This window comes from Callithrix jacchus, chromosome 6 (assembly GCF_049354715.1).
Source record: "Callithrix jacchus isolate 240 chromosome 6, calJac240_pri, whole genome shotgun sequence".
In the NCBI taxonomy this organism is placed as follows: Eukaryota; Metazoa; Chordata; class Mammalia; order Primates; family Cebidae; genus Callithrix; species Callithrix jacchus.
In genome coordinates, this window is record NC_133507.1 from 46053179 (window position 1) to 46071558 (window position 18380).

Below are 18380 nucleotides of genomic sequence, written 5' to 3' on the forward strand. Positions count from 1 at the left end.
CTCCTGAGTAGCTGGGACTATAGGTGCAAGCCCCTACACACAGCTAATTAAAAAAAAAAAATTGTAGAGACTGGGTCTTGCTGTGTTGTCCAGGGTGGTCTCAGACTCCTGGCTTCAGCAGTTTTTCTGCCACAGCTTCCCAAAATGCTGGGATTATAGGCATAAGCCATAGTGCCTGGTATGTTTTGCCCCTAAAAAAATAATAAAACATCTACTCATTTAATTAAAAAGAGAAAATATAAGAAGTATTTGTGGAAGATATTTTTAGATGGATGCAGTCTCAGTAATGACTCTCAGGATGCCCATACTTTTCTGGCAGTCTGCTTAGTACTATGAGGTGCTTTTGCTTTTCTTAGATTCTTTCCTTCCAACCTCAAAATACGTAAGCACTTCTATACTCTACAGGGAGCTTATTTTTAGAACTGGAGATTTTTATAAATAAAAGTATTAAGTAACTTCCCAGTTAGTGGGAGATCAGGGAAGTACACTTGAAATACCACCATCCCAAAATGTTAAATGTGTATATATTATAGAGTATTTTCTTATTACAAATAAAGTTTTAAAATTGATATCTCTGTTTTTAAAAAGGCAATGAAACAATACAGAAGTAGAACTTGTAATGTAAAAAACGAAATGAAATTTGCTCTGCCAAAGGGTATACATGTTTAAAACTTTGAAAGTCATTTCACAAAGCTTGAACTGCTTTAATCTCCTGTTCTCAGTTTATGGGAGTGCCTAAACTAGTACTTGGGCTCAGAGAATTTTAGAGATTTAGATGCATTTCAAATGCACATTTACATTTGAAGTATTCGTGTGAGAATTTTAGCTTTTTTCAATCACAGCAAAATAAGAAGCATTGATGAACATAAAGAATATAGACCCAATTATTCCTATGTGTAGGTTTTTTTAAGTTTTTATAAGATTTTTATAACAGCATCACTAGCTAGCTGTCATTCTTTTTCATGTAATCTGTATCTGCATGTATTAGTTTTCTAGGACTGCCCTAACAAAGTACCAACTGGATGGCTTGATAGAAATGTGTTATTCCATAGTTCTGAAGGCTATCAGTCTAAAAGCATGGTGTTGGTAGTGTTGGTTTCTTTCAAGGACTGCAAATTCCATGTTCTCTCCTAGCTCTTGTGATTTGCTGGTAATCTTTGTTGTTCCTTGCTTGTAGTTGCATTACTTTAAAGGCATTCTCCCTGTGTTTCTTCACGTCATTTTTCCTCTCTGCATATTTCATATCCAAATTTTCCCTTTGTATAGGGCTACCAGATATATTTGAGTAGGTCCCATTCAAATGACCTCGTTTTTACTTGCTTATCTCTGTAAAGACCCTAATTCCAAATAAGATTACATTCTGAGGTACTGGGGGTTAGGATTTAAGCACATCTTTTTTTCGGGGATACAATTCAATGCATAACATTGCTTTTAACCACGTTTAGAACATGTAGTCACTCAGACCCTTTCTACTGCATAGAGACCCTCTTTTTTTTAGTGACAAAAACAGGACAACGCATACCGAGGAAGGAAAGAATGGGACAAACAACTAAGCCGCAGAAATGTTGGCTAGAAGTAGAGAACAAAAGTTCAAGGTAGGAGGCAGTGTCCGGAATCTAGAAGGTTCACATAGGTATGGAGGAGCAACTCAAAGGTAAAGGTTCCAAGTCAACAGATTAGACTGTAGGATACAGAAGATAAAATACTGAGCACTATTTTATAATCTGTAGAAGAATAGCACATTCATCTTTTGAGGATTTTATTCTAACTATGGAGATGAAGCATAAAAAATGTAAAATATAGCAGCTGAAAATCTGAAAAATTAAGAGATGTCATAGAGTATGTTTATCAGTTAAATTTCAGTCTTCTTAGAAGGGATAAAGCCTTTTTCAAGTTTTGAAATTGCTTTGAACAGGAAAAAGGAAAGGACAAACAAAAGAGTAAAGAGATTTTTGAACACAAAGTATTTACTGTAAGAAGAGGAAAATATTCACAAGAAGTATGAATGATCTGACTTTGACCACTGACCTTTGGTTTTAGGTAGAAGTACAAGAATTGTTAGGTAAAAGCACATAGCCAGAGAGTAGTGAAGAGTTCTGTAGATAACCAGTAGTCATTGAGCAGAACAGGACCAGAAGAAGCCTTTGAGAGAAGTTCAGTAATGTGCTTCGTGTCTTCACTGTTATCCTATTTAGTTTGGTTCTAAGGTCATTGCTTTTTCATAGGTCACTTTCATCTTTCTCCGTCCTTTTCCTACTCTTAAGAATTCTATGTTTTCTTTGTCATTCTTTTCTACTTCCTAAGTGATCTCATTCTGCTGTGTATTCCATCAGTCCCTTCAGCATTTTCAGTTGCTCTTTCAGATATCTTTTCTCCTCTGTTTTCTAATTTATTCAAATTGTTCATATTCTTTTACTTAAGCCTATCCTCTTTTAGTAACATGTTTCTCCCTCCATTGTTGTCAGGCAGTTCAGATGAGTATTTAAATCATTATCTTGTTTTGTTACTGTCCATTTCTTCTGAATCTGTTTTCACAAAGTTATTTAAATTCTGACTTAATTTTATTTTACTTTAAAGTTGTTTTTTTTTTTTTTTTTTTTGAGACAGAGTTTCGCTCTTGTTACCCAGGCTGGAGTGCAATGGCGCGATGTCCACTGCAATCTCCGCCTCCTGGGTTCAGGCAATTCTCCTGCCTCAGCCTCCTGAGTAGCTGGGATTACAGGCACGCACCACTATGCCCAGCTAATTTTTTGTATTTGTAGTAGAGATGGGGTTTCACCATGTTGACCAGGATGGTCTCGATCTCTTGACCTCGTGATCCACCAGCCTTGGCCTCCCAAAGTACTGGGATTACAGGCGTGAGCCACCATGCCTGGCTAGTTTTTTTGATACATAATAGTTGTACATATTTATGGGGTACATGATACACGTATACAATGTATAATGAACAAATTTGGGTAGTGGGAATATTCATCACCTCAAACACGTATATTGGAAACATTCCAAATCTACTCTTACTAGTTATTTTTAAAGATGCAGTAAATTACTAACTATAGTTGCCCTATTGTGCTAACAAGCACTAGTTCTTATTCCTCATATCTAACTACATTTTTGAACCAATTACCAATTCTTTTCCCCTACTTTCTCCCTGAACTTCCCAGCACCATGCTCCCCTCGCACCTCTCTCCATCGGGGAGATTTAACGGTTTATGTTTAAATTTCACAGACTTGGAAAAAAAACTAAAGTCAGTCACTCCAGTAAAAGTTCTGAAAAACCTCCTTTCGTTGGCCTGGGGTCTTAAGGAAGGTGGGGGTTCTTCCCAGGTTAAAAGTCCCCTTCTTCCACACCCCTTTAAACTCCACGTTTGGGTTGCTTCCATGAACACTCCCTTCATGGAAGCCATCTTTCTATCTCCTAAATTTCCCCTCTAAAGTCTCCTTCCACACACTCTCATAAAAGCCTGTCTTCCCCACCTACACTCCATCTCTCTCTATTCCCTTCCACTCAGTATGGAAGCTGCTTTCCTCTCCTAAATTAAATCTTTCTGGATTCTCTCACTCAGTGTGAGAGTTAGCTGTTTCTTTCTGTCTCCTTCCCTGGTTTCTGTCTCTCTAAATAAATAAATCACTTTCTACAAACATTTTTAAGTCTGGCATTTACTGCACACTGCGCTTTGGTCCCCTCTCTTATTCTTAAAAGGGCAGAAAACCAAAAACCTAAAAAAACCTCTTCCTCTCAGGGAAGCTAAGGGCACCCTAAACCCCTAAACCCCAATATAACACTTCCACTTAGGAGTAAGAATATGTGGCATTTGTTTTTCTGTGCCTGGCTTTTTTCATTTAATATAATTTCCTCCAGTTCCATCCATGTTGTTGCAACAGACAGGATTTCATTCTTTATTTATGGCATAATATTCCATTGTGTTTATATTTACCATTATCTATTGATACACACTTGGGTTGGGTTCTATGTCTTGGTGATTGTGAGTAGTGTTGCAGTAAACATGGGAGTGCAAATACCTCCTCAGTATGTTGATTTTTCTCTCTTTTGAATATATACTCAGCAGTGCAGTTGCTGGATCATATGGAAATTCTGTTTTTAAATTTTTGAGGAACCTCAAACACTACTGTTTTCAATAGTGGCTCTACTAATTCAGATTCCCACCAGCAATATATGAGAGTTCCCCTGTCTCCACATCCTCACTAACATTTATTTTCTGTTTTTTGATAATAGCCATTTTAACTGGGGTGATAGGACATCATATTGTGGTTTTGATTTGCATTTCTCTGATAATGCAAATTATCTCTCTGATAATTTCTCTAATGTTGAGCATTTTAAAAATACATCTGTCGGTCACCTGTATGTCTTCTTTTGAGAAAGATGTCTGTTTACATCTTTTGCCCATTTTATAAATCGGAATTATTATTATTATTTTTTGCTATCGAGGTATTTGAGTTCCTTATATATTCTGATTATTAATGCCTTGTCTGTTGAATACTTTGCAGATATTTTCTCTCATTCTCTAGGTTGTCTCTTCACTGTAGGGGCTTTTTAGCTTGATGTGATCCTATTTATCCATTTTTGCTTTTGTTCCCTGTGGCTTCTGAGGTCTAACTCAAGAAATCTTTGACCAGACCCAATATTCTATCATGTTTCACTAGTGTTTTCTTCTAGTAGTGTCATCGTTTCAGGTCTTAAAGAGTCTTTAATTCATTTTGATTTCATTTTTTTTAATATGGTGGGAGATAGAGGTCTAGTTTCATTCTTTTACATGTGGCTATCCGGTTTTCTCAGCACAATTTATTGAAGAGATTGTCCTTTCCTCAATGTATATTCTTGGCATCTTTGTTGGAAATGAGCTGATAGTAAATGTATGGATTTATTTCTGGGTTCTTTGTTCTGTCCCAGTGTTTTTATGCCAACACCATACTGTTTTGATTACTATAGCTTTGTAGTAGATTTTGAGATTTGGTAATGTGAATTCCTCCTGTTTTGTACTTTTTGGCTCAGGATTGCTTTGGCTCTTCTAGTTTTTTGTCATCGTCTTTGTTGTTTTTCAATTTGAATTTTAGGATTTTTTTTTTCTATTTCTGTCTGTAGATCATTTTGGGTGGTATATTTAGCAATATCAATTCTTCCAAACATGAACATGAGATATCTTTTTATCTCTTTGTGTCTTCTTCAGTTTCCTTCATCAATGTTTTACAGTTTTCATTGTAGAGAAATTTTACTTTTTGGTTAAGTTTACTTTTAGGCTTTTTTTTTGGTAGCTATTCTAAATGAGATTTCTTGATTTATTTTTTAGCGTGTTTGCCGTTGACATATGAAAATGCCCCTGATTTTTGTATGTTGATTTTATGTCATGAAACTGAATTCGTTTATCACTTTTAATAGTGTTTTGATAGTTTTTAGGTTTTTGTAAATATAAGATCACATTTTCCTCAGATAAGGACAATTCGATGACTTCTTTTCCAATTCGGATGCCTTTTATGTATGTCTTTTGTTTAATTGCTTTGGCTAAGACTTCCAGTCCTGAGTTGAATAAAAGTATTGCAAGCAGGCATCCTTATATTGTTCCAAATCTCAGAGGAAATGCTTTCAGTTTTCCCCGATTTAGTGTGTTGCTAGCTACAGGTTCATCACATATGGCCCTTATTGTTTTCTTCCATACCTAGTTCATTAAGAGTTTTTATTATGAAGAGATGTCGAATATCGTTGGATGCATTTTCAGCATCTATTGAAATTATGCAGTTTTGTCCTTATTGATGTGCATATGTTGAACCATCTTGTATTTATCTCACTGGATCATGATCTTTTTAGTGTGTTGTTGAATTCTGTGTGCTAGTATTTTGTTGAGCATTTTTGCATCTCTGTTCACAAGTGATGCTGGCCTGTAGTTTCTTTTCCTGTAGTTTCGTGTCTTTTCTGGTTTTGGTATCAGGGTAGTGCTGACCTTGTAGAATGAGTATTTGAAAGTATTCTTTCCTCCTCAATTCTTTGGAATAGTTTGAGTGGAATTGGTATTAGTTCTTCATATATTTGGTGGAATTCAGCAGTGAAGCCATTGGGTCCTGGGCTTTTCTCTCATGGGAAGCTTTTTATTACTGCTTCTATCTCATTACTTGTTATTGGTTCTTTCTGGTTTTCTGTTTCTTCTTGGTAGGATGTATATGTCTAGGAATTTATCCATTTGGTCTCGGTTCTCCAGTTTATTGTCAGGTAGTTGCTCACAATCCATAATCCTTGGAAGTTTTTTGGTATCAGTTGTAATGTCTCCTTTTCCATTTCTGATTTTTTTAGGGTCTTCTCTCTTTTTTTTCTTACTTACTCTAGCTAAAGGTTTGTCAATTTTGTTTATTTTTCCAAAAAATGAACTTTTCGTCTTGTTGAGCTTTTGTGTTCTTTTTAGTCTCAATTTTCCTTATTTCTGCTCTAATCTTTATTACTTATTTCCTTCTGCCAACTTTGAGTTTGGTTTGTTCTTGCTCTTCTAGTTCTTTAAGGTACGTTTTTAGGTTATTTGGTCTTTCTACTTTATTAATATAGGTGTTTATTGCTGTAAACTCTCCTCTAACTACTGCTTTTGCTGTATCCCATAGGTTTTGGTACATCGTGTTTCTATTTTTGTTTCAATAAATTTTTTATTTCCCTAATTTCTAGATTGTTCGGGAGCATGTTGTTTGATTTTCATATGTTAGTTTCCGAAGGTCCTCTCATTGATTTCTAGTTTTATTGCACTGTGGTCAGAGAAGATACTTGATATTATTTTAATTTTTTGAACTTTGTTTTGTGGCCTAAAATATGGTCTCTCCTGGAGAATGTCCCATGTTCTGATGAGAAGAATAAATTCTGCTCTTTAAAAATATGGGACAGTTAATGGAACTCTTTATTGAATTCATGGCCACAGCTACAGCTAATTCCTGTTTATACTCTAAAGCTGATTATGGTAAGTAAAACTCCTTAGGCTTGGTTTGTGATAAATGTCAAGTATATTTTGTCATCAGAATATTGACATCATTCTTCCTCATTCCTTCCTCTTTTGTGGTAGACGGAAACAGCAAAATACAGAAGTCCCCTTTGTGGTGTCACTGTCTCATTGAATAATAACATCATCCACCTAAAGTTCCCAGGCCATGGTGGGGTTTGACATTTAATTTTTGTCCTACTTACATAAGTGATAATTTACTCTCTCACTATTTCATGGGTACTGGCAAGATAGGGAGCTCCTAGGGTCAGAGACAAAAGACAAAAGACTTAATTCACTGTACAGAAAGCAGCATGGGCATCAGCATATATGCATTATTTCTGCTATTTTCCTAAGCTCTGCAGGGGTGGTATAGAGGATCCAAAATGAATTCTGAGCATGTATTGGGCTTGTGTTGTAGATAAGGAACATTAAGTTTGAGGAACCTTGTATTTTATCATCAGCCATAAGCATACTTGCTCTTTGTTCCAAGGGAGACATTACCTCATCCCTCAAATTTGATAGCTGCAAGTATAATCCTAAGAAATGTTGTAGGGAATGAATGGCTCAGTCCTTGCCTTCTTGACGTACCCAGGAAGATGTGTGGGAGCATGAGACCTACGCAGGAGTATCTCCCAACAGCCAGAACCCTGACTATCATCGATAATTCTTCTGTTGACCACTACATCTAATTATTTCCCGGATTAAACTCTTTTAAACTACCATTACTCAAAACCAGACCATCGTAATCCTGTCTTATTGCCACTACTGCCTTCTAATAGATTTCTGCTTCCTTTTCCTTCCCAGTCATGCCTCCCTTTTTCCCCCACTATACAGAATAATCCTTCTAAAACAAAAACTGGCCACCACACAGAAACCTTAATGCTTCACTGAAAAGTTTAAATTCTTTAACGTGGTATACAGTGTTCATGATCAGTTGAATCTCATGTTTTACTATTTCTCTTCTCTTCTTTGCAGTCAGACTCTAGCGATAATAAGCAGTATTTATTCTGTAGGCACCCCTTCTATTCTTATTCTGTGCCCTTCTGAAATGTCCCCACTCCATGGACATGATCTGCTCTTTGTGATTTGGTAGCCCAGTTATAGAATTTATTTCTCCACAACCTATCTCAATGATTTTTGTTTAGTTCTATCACTTTTTTGGCGAAACTGCACTAAATTTTACTATCTTCAGTACTTTTCTAGAATTTGTCAAATTAATACAGTGTATTAGATGATCCAGTTTTTAGTTAATCAGTGTAATCTAAAGCCTTATCGAATCAACATTTGCAGTATTTACTTTTATCTGATTGTTTCCTTTGTATGTTTTGTCTCTTAAATTAGATTAAACATTTCTTTTGGTATGGTTAACATGACAGTTAATTGTTTTATACTTTAGATATTGTAACTGCAATTCCTTTGAGGTTCATTATGAAGGACTTATATATTGGACTCTGTTTTCATGGACATCAGTATTTTTGTTTACTAAATAAATTCTTGATAGGAATTTCAAGTTAGGGTCACTATAGACAACTAACACAATAGATGTAACTGACAGTGTCACAGTAAATAGTTTAAATATCTTTCAGTAATGCTTTTCCCCCCTGTTAAATGACAAGTCCAAAGTCATTGATTTCTACCTAAACTACTTTTGTTTTCTCTGTACTTTGTAGGCATATACTAGTGTCTCTAAGGCTTCACTTGGCCTTGCAGATCACAGAGAACTTGGAAAGATGATGAATACAATAATTTTTCATACAAAAATGGTAGATTCCTTGGTGGAAATGTTGGTGGAAACATCAGATCTCTCCATATTTTGGTATGTTGTAATTTTCTTAAAGTTTAACCAAGTTGGGATTTTATGTCTATTTTTAATTTTCTAAAAGAGCAACTTACTGATGTGACTTTTATTTCTTAAATTTTTTTGAGGAGTTGAAAACAATCACTTCAAATTATGGGCCCTTCTTTGCATGATTAGACTTAAGGCAAAAAAATGTTGTGGATCAGGGTCAAATAGAGCAAGTGTTGGAAATTAAATACCTAGTAACTCCACTTTTATGGTATTAAGTTTAATATAAATATTAAGATGATGTGTGACTGCTTCCTGCATTTTGCTTCACTCTCCTCTTTTATAATCTTTTTGTTATACTTAGTTTACTTTTCTTCCCTCTTTTTCTCCCGGAAAATATGGTCCCCAATGGCTATAATTTGTTTTCTTAGTTTCTATCATAGTAGTTATGTAATAAATCTTTTAATGAATAAGTCAACTTGGTTGTGATCACATTAATAAACAGTGGGGTGGCCAGGTGCTGTGGCTCACTCCTGTAATGCCAGCACTTGGGAGGCTGAAGCAGATAGATAACCTGAGGTCAGGAGTTTGAGACCAGCCTGGCCAACATAGTGAAACCCCATCTCAACCTGGGAGGCAGAGGTTGTTGCAGTGAGTCAAGATCACACCACTGCACACTCCAGCCTTGGTGACAGAGGCAAGACTGTCTTAAATACATACATACGTACATACATACATACCAGTGGGGCTAAGATTCAAACTTAAGTATTCTTGCTTCAGAGTTGTATAATATCAGCTCTGTTTTTTGCTTCTTGGACTTTTTTTTTTCCTTTAGGGAAGAGGACTGGATAACCTGGTAGGCCTCTTGATTTCTAAAATGCTGAAATTATCTCAATGGATAGTGATAGTAGTTTCTGTGTATTGGATAGAGATCATCATGAAAAGCTGCCCACTGCATTTATTTTGGAAAATAATATAATCTATGTTGATTTGAGCAGTTTCTTAGGAAGGCTTGAATTAACAGAATCGCAAAAGAAATTCAAATCACCAGGTAGAGAAAGCATACCTCTTAAAATAATGAAACACATTAGGAAATACACTTTTTAGATTTAGACACATCACAGGTCAAATTTGCAAGAATTTTTAAGATTAGTTGGAGCCCGAGACTACTGTCTCTCTAACACAAAGTCTACCTTAGGTAGAACATGGAACATTATATGTTTAGGTATATTTAGCTATGCAAAGGATCCTATTGTAAAAGAAGAATACAACAATTAGAAAGTCCTGTCCCCTTTCTTGGAACTGAAAGGACTTTGAGTAATGTTTGAAATTTGTAATTTTCAGTCATACCTAAATTTTTTTCATAGTAGCATTCTATTTTGCCTGTCACATCAAAATAAAGAAATGTTTACTACTTCTGTTTGTCTTACTACTCTAGGATGTAAAGTGTTTTATTGACTCATATTCTTTTATATTTAGATTTAACATCTTAAGTATAGATACAAATTAAAACTGATGGCAGGCTGGGTGCCGTGGCTCACACTTGTAATTTCGGCACCATGGGAGGCTGAGGTGGAGGATTGCTTGAGCCCAAGAAGTTAAGGATGTAGTGAACTGTGATTGTACCATGGCACTCCAGCCTGGGCAACAAAATGTCCCTCTGTCTAAAAAAAGTTAAAAAAAAAAAATTGATGGCATATGATTACCCAGGCTGGTCTCAAACTCCTGGGCTCCAGTGATCCACCTGCCTTAGCCTCCCAAAGTGCTGGGATTATAGGTGTGAGCCACTGCACCTGGCCTTAATAATGGTATTTTTTTTCCTGTTTATAGTGACTTAGGTGTAATGAAATTTGATGATGTAAAATGCCATATATATGGTTTATTATTATTTTTTAAATTTTTGTTAATGTTATATAAAGAATATTTTTATTACTTGGGATAATTATTGGTGTGTAAAAATACTTTGGGGGAAAACATTGTCTTAAATAAATGCTACCAGTTATCTTTCATTCACTTGAATCAAATTAACTATAAGGTACCGTATCAGAAAACTTTTATTTTAACTGTAAAAATTGTGATTCTGATTTTTGTTTATATAGTTTTTATAGTCGTGCTTTTGAGAAGATGTTTCAGCAGTGTTTGGAGTTACCCTCTCAGTCAAGATACTCAATTGCATTTCCACTACTTTGCACTCATTTTATGAGTTGCACGCATGAACTGTGTCCAGAAGAGGTAATTACAATGTACTACTGTGAGTTACATGGTATGCAAACTAAACTAGATCAAACCTGTAGCCAACCAAATATTTACAGTCCTAAGTGCCTAACTTAGCTTCCCATTGAATACATCTGTATGCAGAATCAGAAAAATGTTTGAATAGATATGTAGGCTTAATATATATATGGATAAATAAACATATATATAGTAAGAACATATTATAAAGTCCCTTGGAATTACCTTTTTTAAGATAAATGATGGGTCAGGTATTAATATCTGTGGAAAAGATTGATATAGTAATTAATTTTGTATACTTAAGTTTCCTCTTTAACTGTCATAGAAAGGACTCAAAAATTAAATGTATGGATTACTGAATAAATGTAAACAAGTCACTAACCCAGATTTTAAATGAAATAAGATTGGAAACAGAACTCGAAATCTGTTTTCTTTCATATTGTATGTTTAATATTTTAACGTTTAAGAGCTAGATACATAGGACTTTGTGGAATTTGAATATTAAATACATAGCTTTTCATGTTAAGCAAAATACTGATTTTTCTCAAGACTCCTCCCAGTTACACGTTGCTTTCATAATCACCAAGTACTTGATCTCGGTTCTGTTCAAATATAGCATGGTTAGTTGTTACAAGAGGCAAAAGCACTCTTTAACATCTCCCACCCTCACTTCTTACTGCAGACTGTGCCTTTAACCTAATTTTTCATGTCTATTTAGAAGTTTTTTTTATTCAAAGTACTTTCTTTATAACTTATATTATTATTATTCTGCCTTAACAGCGACATCATATTGGAGATCGCAGTCTTTCCTTATGTAATATGTTCCTAGATGAAATGGCCAAACAGGCTCGCAATCTCATCACTGATATTTGCACAGAGCAGTGTACTCTTAGTGACCAGGTAATAATTTAAATGTTTTCAGCAGATAGGAAATGTGTGTGTGAAGGCAAGAAAATGTGCTTTTATCCAGTTGTTGTTTTACTTTCCATTCTTTAGTTCCCACACTGTTAGTAAAGCCCATACCTCTGCTGTCAAACTCCATTAATAGGTATAATTTCTTAGATGTAAACTTTTTGGTAAGGCTCTGCATACTGTTTGTGTTCTTTCATCAGACACTTATAGTTTTTTTGTGTGTATATTGTTAGCACCTGATTCTGCTGTTTCATTGAAAGTTGTAAAATATTCTGTCAGTTGGTTTTACATGTATTAGTTGTGATATGTTTTTTAAAAGATTTCCTCATCTACTACTTGTTTATCCAGTGGTACAATTTGTAAAGGAAAAGAAAATAAATGCCTGATTCTTTGCCTTTATTTTCTAGGTGACTGATAAATTATATTATTATGAACTCCTGGAATTAAGCATATTTGGTGATTTTCAATCCATTGTACTTATAATTTGTATTGAAGCTCAGATTGCCCCATCATTGGCTATTGGGAGTCCATTTAGTCACTTGAGAGCTTTCTTGTTATCTGGTGTGACAAGACGTACCATCCTCATCTTTTCACACCTAGAATCAGCTGCTGCTTTTAGTGGGAAATGGTATTTCAAGACCCAAATCTGGATATTAGAGATGCTTTTTGTTCTCATATAGCCTCATCAGGATTAATTTATTCCCAGTCATTCATAGGATTGTACTGATAACTCTAATTCAAATTCAGGACTACCAGATTCTTTATCCTCTTCTATATTACATCAATGTCATCTGTCTTCCTTATTGAGAATCTGGCTTTCAAGGACCCAGAAGATGGAAGAATTTTAATTCTCATAATCACAGGTTTACTTCAAAAATAAATGCATAATAATCTCAATAATATTAATTCTACCACCAACATATAATTATTGAGAAAAGTTTTAAAAAACTGCCCATTTTCTCTGCATTACTGCCTGTGTTGGGGGGTATGGGGGGGTTAGTACCATACTGAACTATGGGCATTGTAAGTTCTACCCCTAGAAACATTCATTTGATCTTTCTGTACAAATGTTTGATGCTCCTAGCTGCTTAACATGTTGATTATCTCTCTAGTAATTTTAATTCTCTGAAGCTCATTCTCTATCAGCAGACCTTTTTAGTAAAGGGCTAGAAAGTAGGTATTTTAGGTTTTGTGTAACACATGGTCTCTGTCCACAGTTACTCAACTCTGTCGTTATAGTGGGAAAGCAGCTATAGACAGTATGTGAACAAAAGAATGGCTGTGTTTCATTAAAATTTTTTCAAAAATAGATGGTGAGCCAAATTTTGCCCTGTTTTTTCTATTTAGCATTAATAAATACTATTGTTGGGTATTCCAGATTTGCTGACTCTATTCCCCACCCCACTCCCATTTACTTGTATCTTCTCTTTCCTCCATCTCTATTGCTCTTATCTTGTTCTAATTTTGATTTCATTTCCAGCAGTTTTTCCCCAGCATGGGTACTGTCTTGGTAGAGGGTGCTGGCTGATCATTTTGACAGTTAGGACTAAACTGCTGCAGCCTCATCAAACCTCAAGAGGCCTTACTGTAGGCTCTTGAGTCCTCTATACTTCAAGTGAATACCTAAGGCTCTTGCAGGATTCCCTTTCTCACTGTCTTCAGGTTCCCTGTTGTTTCTTTCTGCTCTTCCATATAGGCACCATAAATCTTGTGGTAATTGATACTTTTTTGTTGCCTTTCACTTTTATTTTGGGAGTTGTGGAGATACTTTGAAACTTGATTTTATAGTCAGTGTTATTTGTGGATTTTGGTTTTATGCTCTAGTAGTTCTGTCTCTTGTGATGAGAGTTATAGATATTCAACACACTGCTGTCTTATGTACTTTTCTTATGTACTTTTTTCCCCAAATATAGTTCAATCCCATGGCTTTAGTTACCATCTAGGTATAATGACTAAATAACTTTCTTTGGCCCAGTACTGTCCAGTAGAAATACTATGCAAACCATATATGTAATTTATAATTTTGTAGTAGCCACACACAAAACTTAAAAAGAAACAAGTGAAGCTAATTTTAAAAACATTGATTCAACCTAATATACCCCAAAATATTATTTCAGCATGTAATATAATGAAAGATAGCTTTTATACTAAATCTTTGAAATCTGGTGTTTATCTTACAAAACAGCTGAATTTGAACTGGGCACATTTCACATGTGGCTACTGCACAGTGAAGCTCTCCTTCTACCTAAAATGTTTTCATTTCTTGATTGCCCACTTTGTTACCTGTCATGTGAAATCAATTATTTCTCATTTGTCCCTGTTTTTTTTTTTTAAATTAGTGGTCTTAACAATGTGTTAGGTAGAAACCTCTGTGTCATATTTGATTCCCTCTTTTCTCACACATCTAAGTTACTGAATCCTTTCAATTTTATCTCGGAAGTCTATCTCAAATCTCTTCATTAAACATTTATTTATTACATTTGCCTATTTTGTATCTTTTTTCATACCTTGTCTGAACTATTTCTAGCAGCTTGTTATAATTTTCTTTTCTGAGTGTTGTGTTCTGACAGTGTCAGAGTTAGCCTTAGAAAATACCTGCTCATGGCCAGCACGGTGGCTCATGCCTGTAATTCAGCACTTTGGGAGGCCAAGACAGGCAGATTGCCTGAGGTCAGGAGTTCAAGACGAGCCTGGCCAATATGGTGAAACCCCATCTCTACTAAAAATGCAAAAATAAATAAATAAATAAATTCGCTAGGCGTGGAGGTAGGCGCCTGTAATCCCAGCTGCTCGGGAGACTGAGGCAGGAGAATCACTTGAACCTGGGAGGCAGAGATTGCAGTGAGCCAAGATGGTGCCATTGCACTCCAGCCTGGGCAACAAGAGTGAGACTCCATCTCAGAAAAAAAAAGAAAAGAAAATATCAAACTGTCGCTGTCTTTTAGCTTTCACTTTACAATCCAACCTCTGGCTTGACATTCAAGGCCCTTCCTAATAGTTGAAACCTCTGTATTTCACCTTACATGTTATGCTCCACCACCTAGTAGTTCACACTACAGCTCTGAACCATCATGTCTTTACATAGTTTTTTTTCCAAAGGCCATTTAATCCTTCCAGTGAAATGTTTTTTTTCATTCCTTGCTTGCCTGGTATGTTTTACTTGTCTTTTTAATAATAATTTAAATAAGCCTCTGTGAATTTCCTCTATGAAGTGTTTCTTCACTCAAGATTTATCCGTTTCTGTTTTCCACCAAGCTATGTGCATTAGCCAAGCTAGCTAACTAAGCTCTATATCTCACTTATATTTCTGTCCTTTAATACCGTTGTGATATTTGCAACATAGCCTGAATTCAGCTAGTATTTGCTTGAGTAGTTAATATGCTTTCAGAGTAATTGGTGTAATATAAGATTTCATTCTTTTCTAAATTTAGTTGCTGCCCAAGCATTGTGCCAAAACTATCAGTCAAGCAGTGAATAAGAAATCAAAAAAACAGACTGGTAAGAAAGGGGAACCTGAAAGGGAGAAACCAGGTGTTGAGAGCATGAGGAAAAACAGGCTGGTTGTGACCAAGTAAGTGTCCACTTATATTATACCTTTTTTCTCCAGGTAAAATATTTATTTCATTTTTTCTATGACATTAGTACTGAGGAAATGCTAATAATTGTATATTCTTCATTTTCCAACCATTTAAAAAAATCTTTCAGAGCTTAGTTAACTTGTTAGTTGCTTATTTCCTCTCAAAAAACAGGTTTTGGCCTTTAGAAAAAAATATATGTAATAGGTGATATTTGTCATTTTATACTAAGTACTGAAGGCCAATTATATGTTTAAAAAATTTTGTGTAGTACATTATAAGCAATCTAAGTTTTAATTTATTCAAAATCAGATAACTGAGATTTTATTTTGGCACGTTTGTGATATTAGAACATACCCAATGTCATTATTATAAAACAGAAATAACAGACCAGGTAGCATTCAGGGATCTTTGTTTGCTTGTTTAATTATTTGGAGGGGAGGTATAGGTCGATAATAACTGGGTGAATATTTTTTATTTAAAGTAAATTTCCTAGTTTCTTGCTAAGTCGAGTAAGCCATTGCCCTTTTATAGACAACTTTCCTTCTCTTGTAGTACAGAAAGTACTACAAGAATTGGAAGTGGTTGCCTTTATGAGTGCAGAATAAGTTCTACCTATTATATATTAAGTCAGTAAAGTCATTACTACCTAAAGGTAGAAATAAATGATATCTTTAGAATATTGCTCTTCTATGTTAGTTATACCCTTAAAGATTTTGAACTTTCTCAAAAAATTCAGAGATTAAAAAATCAAATTCTGCAAGTATTATTTCCAAATAAGGTTGATATAGTTATAAAATTAATTCTGTATTGCCTGTGATGACATGTTGAACATTTTACTTAACAGTTTATTAATATTTTTTTCAGCCTTGATAAATTGCACACTGCACTTTCTGAGTTATGCTTCTCTATAAATTATGTACCAAACATGGTGGTTTGGGAACATACCTTTACTCCACGAGAATATTTGACTTCTCATTTGGAAATACGCTTTACCAAGTAAGAAAGAATATTAATTGTTTTTGTTTCTTGACTCAGTAATGAATTTGTTATTTAATTGTTTATGTCTGTACAGTGTTTTCTTTTATAAGGAAAAGCATTAGTAGAACTGGTTTAGTGTTAAGAATAATGAACTGGGAAGTACAAAGAATAATGAACTGAAAATTACTTAAAATACCGAGATTGTTTTCTTATACTTATTAGTATTAACTAGTAACACCAGGCAAGCCAGTTAATATCTCTTAAGTCATTGCTTCTTTATATACAAAGTGAGAAGATTGGAGAAAATCAATGTATTTCAGCTTGCAGGTGGCAACCCAGTAGGGTCATAAGATCAGTTTATAAGGTTGTAGTCAAAGTTTAGAGAAAGAAGGGAGAGGGAAAGAAAGGACAAGAGGATGAAAAAAAGGGGGGAAAAAAACCAGTACACTGTGTGCATTAAGTATATATATTGCTTTGTGAAGCATTTTGTTGCATATATGCTTGTGTGTTGACTTGCAGTGTTAAGATGCATGTCTTGCAGTAAGTCACGGTGAAATGTTTGAAAACCTGAGGACTAGATGAACCCTTATATGTTTTCTGAATTCACATATTGCTGTTAAGCCAATAGAATTCTAGATTCTTGAGGTCTCAATTCTAATTAGAATTTTCTAAGTTAAATATGAATATATATTTTATGTATGTATATGAAATAGTACATTGATAAGTCAGACACCTTTCAACTTTATAGATATTACTTTAACCTTTTTCTAAAGTTGCATACTTATTTATTAATATTTATTAATAAAAATGTTTGACAATTTTTTTTCTTCAAAGCCTTGAAGCAATATACAAAACAAAATTTTGCCAAAGGGTTTTCAAAGTTCTTAACAGGTGGTATTTGTATTTGCACAATATGCTTAACATTTTGTAAGGTACTCTAGGTAGTAGAATAAAGATAGAACTGTAGTTGGCGAGATACAACTAAAATAATTAGAGAACATAATATGACAGTTTATAAATTGGCACTAAGTTCAGCGTTAAATTATCAGTTGACTTGAGAAGAGTCTGGCGATGAACTGTCTTTTGTTCTCCTTAGTAAGTCAGGCATCCTGACAGTAAAACCCAGAATTCTCTAGAACTTAGGCCAAAGGGACATTGTGCCTTGTGGTGTTTATTATTCTCAAGTGGGTAGAGGTGGGAGATTGGTGAGTGGAAGGGGTTCAGTTTACGGCTCCCTTGTAAACAGTCTGCTTCGTTAATCCACAGAGAAGCAATTTTTTTTTTTTAAAGCAAACATCTACTTAGTGATTAGGATCAAGGCAAGGGGAACTTTTACCTTGGAAAGTTGGTTTTTTTTGAGACCACGTTTTGTTCTTTCGCCCAGGCTGGAGTGCAGTGGCGTAATCTTGGCTCACTGCAACCTTCGCCTCCTGGGTTCAAGCAGTTCTCCTTCCTCAGCCTCCCGAGTAGCTGAGACTACAGGCATATGTCACTATGCCCAGCTGATTTTTGTATTTTTAGTAGAGATGGGGTTTCGCCATGTTGGCCAGGCAGACAGCATGTGATATTAGTGGGTTGGTTTTTGTCAATCACTTGAGCACAGTCTTAGGATTTAGGGATTACACGCTAGAAAAGCAGTTTTCGTCTTGAGTTGCTTCTTCTTGGCCTGTTTCTAGTGATGGGATTTGTTGGTTGTCTTTAAGGATCCATCTTTACAAATATAAGTCTAAGATCTTTGCAGATCTAATGCTCAGGGAGTTTTAAAGAAAGTGAAATAGGGGTGGCTAGTATAGGATAAGATCATTCAGGGAAGTACTTTCAAAATTTGTGTTTCCTTTTAGTCTTATACAGTTTCTTGAGATATAGACAGAACTGTGTTTTATGTGCTATGAGTGATTAAAGAAAATATAGTTGCTTATTGCCTTA

General features: G+C 35.0%; 1 protein-coding gene across 5 annotated transcripts in view; it reads left to right on the plus strand.

Moving 5' to 3' along the window:
- Positions 1-18380, plus strand: part of NCKAP1 (NCK associated protein 1) — a 115335-nt gene that overhangs the window by 63527 nt on the left and 33428 nt on the right. For all 5 annotated transcript variants that reach the window (XM_035304330.3, XM_035304331.3, XM_035304332.3 and 2 more), the window contains 5 exons: positions 8639-8784; positions 10854-10986; positions 11767-11886; positions 15330-15469; positions 16341-16472. In XM_035304330.3, the coding sequence (XP_035160221.1) occupies positions 8639-8784; positions 10854-10986; positions 11767-11886; positions 15330-15469; positions 16341-16472 (671 nt within the window). The remainder of the gene's footprint in view (positions 1-8638; positions 8785-10853; positions 10987-11766; positions 11887-15329; positions 15470-16340; positions 16473-18380) is intronic.